The following is a 2831-nucleotide window of genomic DNA, read 5'->3' on the forward strand; positions in this document are numbered from 1 at the left end:
GGGTAGATTGCAAGGGTGACTCCAAGATATAATTTTATCATATTTTATCTATATTTTAAATTATTGTACTCTATTTTAACTTCATTTTAGACTGTATTTTACTCCAATTTCATCTTAAGTCATATATTATTCTAGTTCCATTTTAAACTGTATTTTATCAAATTTTATTTTAAATTGCTTTTATTAGACTTTGGTAATGGTTTGTTATTGGAACTTTGCACTTTGATATGGCCCAAGGGCTAATCAATAAAGATAATATGAACATATGTTAATAAAGTTCTGATAGCCTTTTATGGACATCCTGCTGGTATCAGGACTGAAAACGTGACGATTTAGGCATTTGCATATAGATAAGGATTGGGTTATGGGAAGAAGAAACATTTGTCTATAACTTCATAGTGATGAAAGAGTTAACAAATTTGTTTTTATTTGTGATGAAGATTAGAAGTCATTTTAAAATATATTTTCTTTCCTTTTCTTTGCCTTACTTTCTTCTTTTTTCTTTTTCTTTGCACTTTTTCTATTTCTTTTTCTTAGCTTAGTTTGTATTACCTGCTGTAATTAAAATCTTTGAAATAAAGAACACCACAATTTCTGTAGCAAGAGTGTAAATGAACTTTAAATTATGAGTTATACAATAAAAAATAATATTTAGAATTTACTGGACTCCATTATGTTTGTATAGAAAGGACTGTCAAACATAACATTTTGTTGGAAATGTAATAATGCTTCTTTAAAACACATGTTTTTAGAATGTCCTATACTTACCAAGTACTGGGAGAAAGTCCTGGACTATAAAAATATGTACAACATCCCTCATAGCCTTGTGTACCTTCCCTGACCCACATAGCATTTCTCACACTTCCTACCCAACCCACACCATGCTTCTCATGCTCACTCTCGCACACCCTTGCACCCTCACACACCCTTCACAACCAACACTGTGCTTCTCAGGTACCCCTCGCACCCCTACACAACCTCCCCAACCTGCACCATTTCTCTTGTGCACCCTCCCTGATCCTTTCTGACCCGTGCCACTCCTCTTGAAAATCCACTCACACACTTGTGCAGTCTCCCTGACCCTCTCTGTGCCTTTCATGCACCCCATCGCATCTTTGCGCATCCTCCCTGATGTGCACAATTCTCGTGCACCCCTCACGCCAACCAGTCCTTTCCTGATCCACACACAGCCATTCCAACCTGTGCCACACTGCCTCACACACTCATACCCCTCCCCAACCCACACCGTGCCTCTCACACACACCATCCCTGACTCTCACCATGCCTTTCAAGCACTCTTCACACACCTCCTCACTCCCTTCCTATCTCAGCAGCAACCTGCATATCTGGGACTTGCAAATTTCTGCTGACTTCCCCACTGGCTTTAATGGTGGGAAGTTGACACAAAGTTGTCTTGCCTCCTTTGTCTTCTTTTCTACCCTTAGAAGGCATGTTATTGTGACTTAGGTGGGTTGCTAGATCTCTGGGAAGGAAGAATGGTACAAGGAAATATTGGAGGAAGTTCTCTCCATCTTCATGAAAAGTAAGGAGCGCGACAACATCTTCCATGTGGATTCAATGACAGGTTACAAACACTGACCACTCAGTGACTTTAACCTGCCCTTCTACGAATTTGAAAGGTGCCAAGCCATAGATTAAATGATGTAGTATTGGCTCTATCCTGTCACTCTGGTAACTTGAAATGTGGCTAAGATCTAGAGCCCAGGTGCCATCTTTCGATTATGCAGTGCCACTTCACCCATGATTAGATAAAGTGATTTATGCTTTTTCCTCTTGCCAATGGATGATAATTAGTGTGGGAGGAAGGGAAGCTGGGGATATCCACCAATGGCTGCCTTTAAATGATCCTACATGAAACTTTCCTACCAGATTGCAGAGGCAGCCTCAGAAGTTGGAGAAGTACTGTTTAGATTGGCATACTTTTTTTATAATTCCAGGAGGGGAGGAACAAGTATTTGACATTGGCCCTTGGGTACTTTCCTAATTCTGGGTTCAGACTGGAAGAGAATTAAATATACTTTTAATCCATAAGTATCCATCCTCCCCAAGACCCAAACTGTCTCTCTAGTTTGCCATTGTCTGATGGTTTCATTATGATCATGTGTCCTCCTTTGTTTCTATTTTTTGCCCTGAATATGCTAGTAGGTAAGGAGAGGATTGGGAAAATGGGAAACCACTGCCCAATTGAGAGAAGTAAGTGAGGAGATTTTGCAGAGTGAAGACAATGGTTAATCACTGAAATAATATCTCTGGTCTCCTGGTTCTCTCTAACAACTTTTATTTTCGTAATCCATTGTGGAAAAAGGCAGTATCAATGGCATTCATGTGGATGATATGAATCTGCCCCAGACCTTTTTGAACGCTGCCTTCACATCTTTGTTGCGTAAACTGTAAATGAAAGGATTGACCAGAGGGTTGACTACTGTATAGAACAAGGCATTTGCCTTGTCTGAACTTGGAGTGTGTTGAGAGTTGGGCCTGGAGTACATGATGAGAATGGAGCCGTAGAAGAGGGTGACCGAGACAAGGTGAGCTGAGCAAGTGAAGAAGGCTTTGCGTCTCCCTGCGGCTGAACGGATGCGGACTATGGTTGCCACAATAGCAATATATGATCTCAGGATGACAGCTGTAGTTGCCAGCAGACTGCAACCCATCATAGAAGACACAATGAGATCATAGATCCCTATGTCATCACAGGCCATCTTCACAAGGGGTGCCACATCACAAAAGTAGTGGTTGATGACATTGTTCCCACAAAAGCGTAGGCGGAAGGTATTACTAGTGTGGGCAATAGCATTGGCAAAGCCAGC

At 41.0% G+C, this 2831-nt stretch overlaps 1 protein-coding gene across 1 annotated transcript in view; it reads right to left on the reverse strand.

Annotated features, from left to right (window-relative positions):
- Nucleotides 1–2339: 2339 nt before the first annotated feature.
- Nucleotides 2340–2831, reverse strand: part of LOC107292664 (olfactory receptor 9G4) — a 1409-nt gene continuing 917 nt past the window's right edge. Inside the window, exon 2 of the mRNA XM_015821775.1 lies at nt 2340–2708. Within this exon, the coding sequence (XP_015677261.1) occupies nt 2343–2708 (366 nt within the window). The 3' untranslated portion in view covers nt 2340–2342. The remainder of the gene's footprint in view (nt 2709–2831) is intronic.

The sequence above is a fragment of the Protobothrops mucrosquamatus genome, unplaced genomic scaffold (genome assembly GCF_001527695.2).
Source record: "Protobothrops mucrosquamatus isolate PMUCROS unplaced genomic scaffold, P.Mucros_1.0 scaffold1399, whole genome shotgun sequence".
NCBI lineage: Eukaryota > Metazoa > Chordata > Lepidosauria > Squamata > Viperidae > Protobothrops > Protobothrops mucrosquamatus.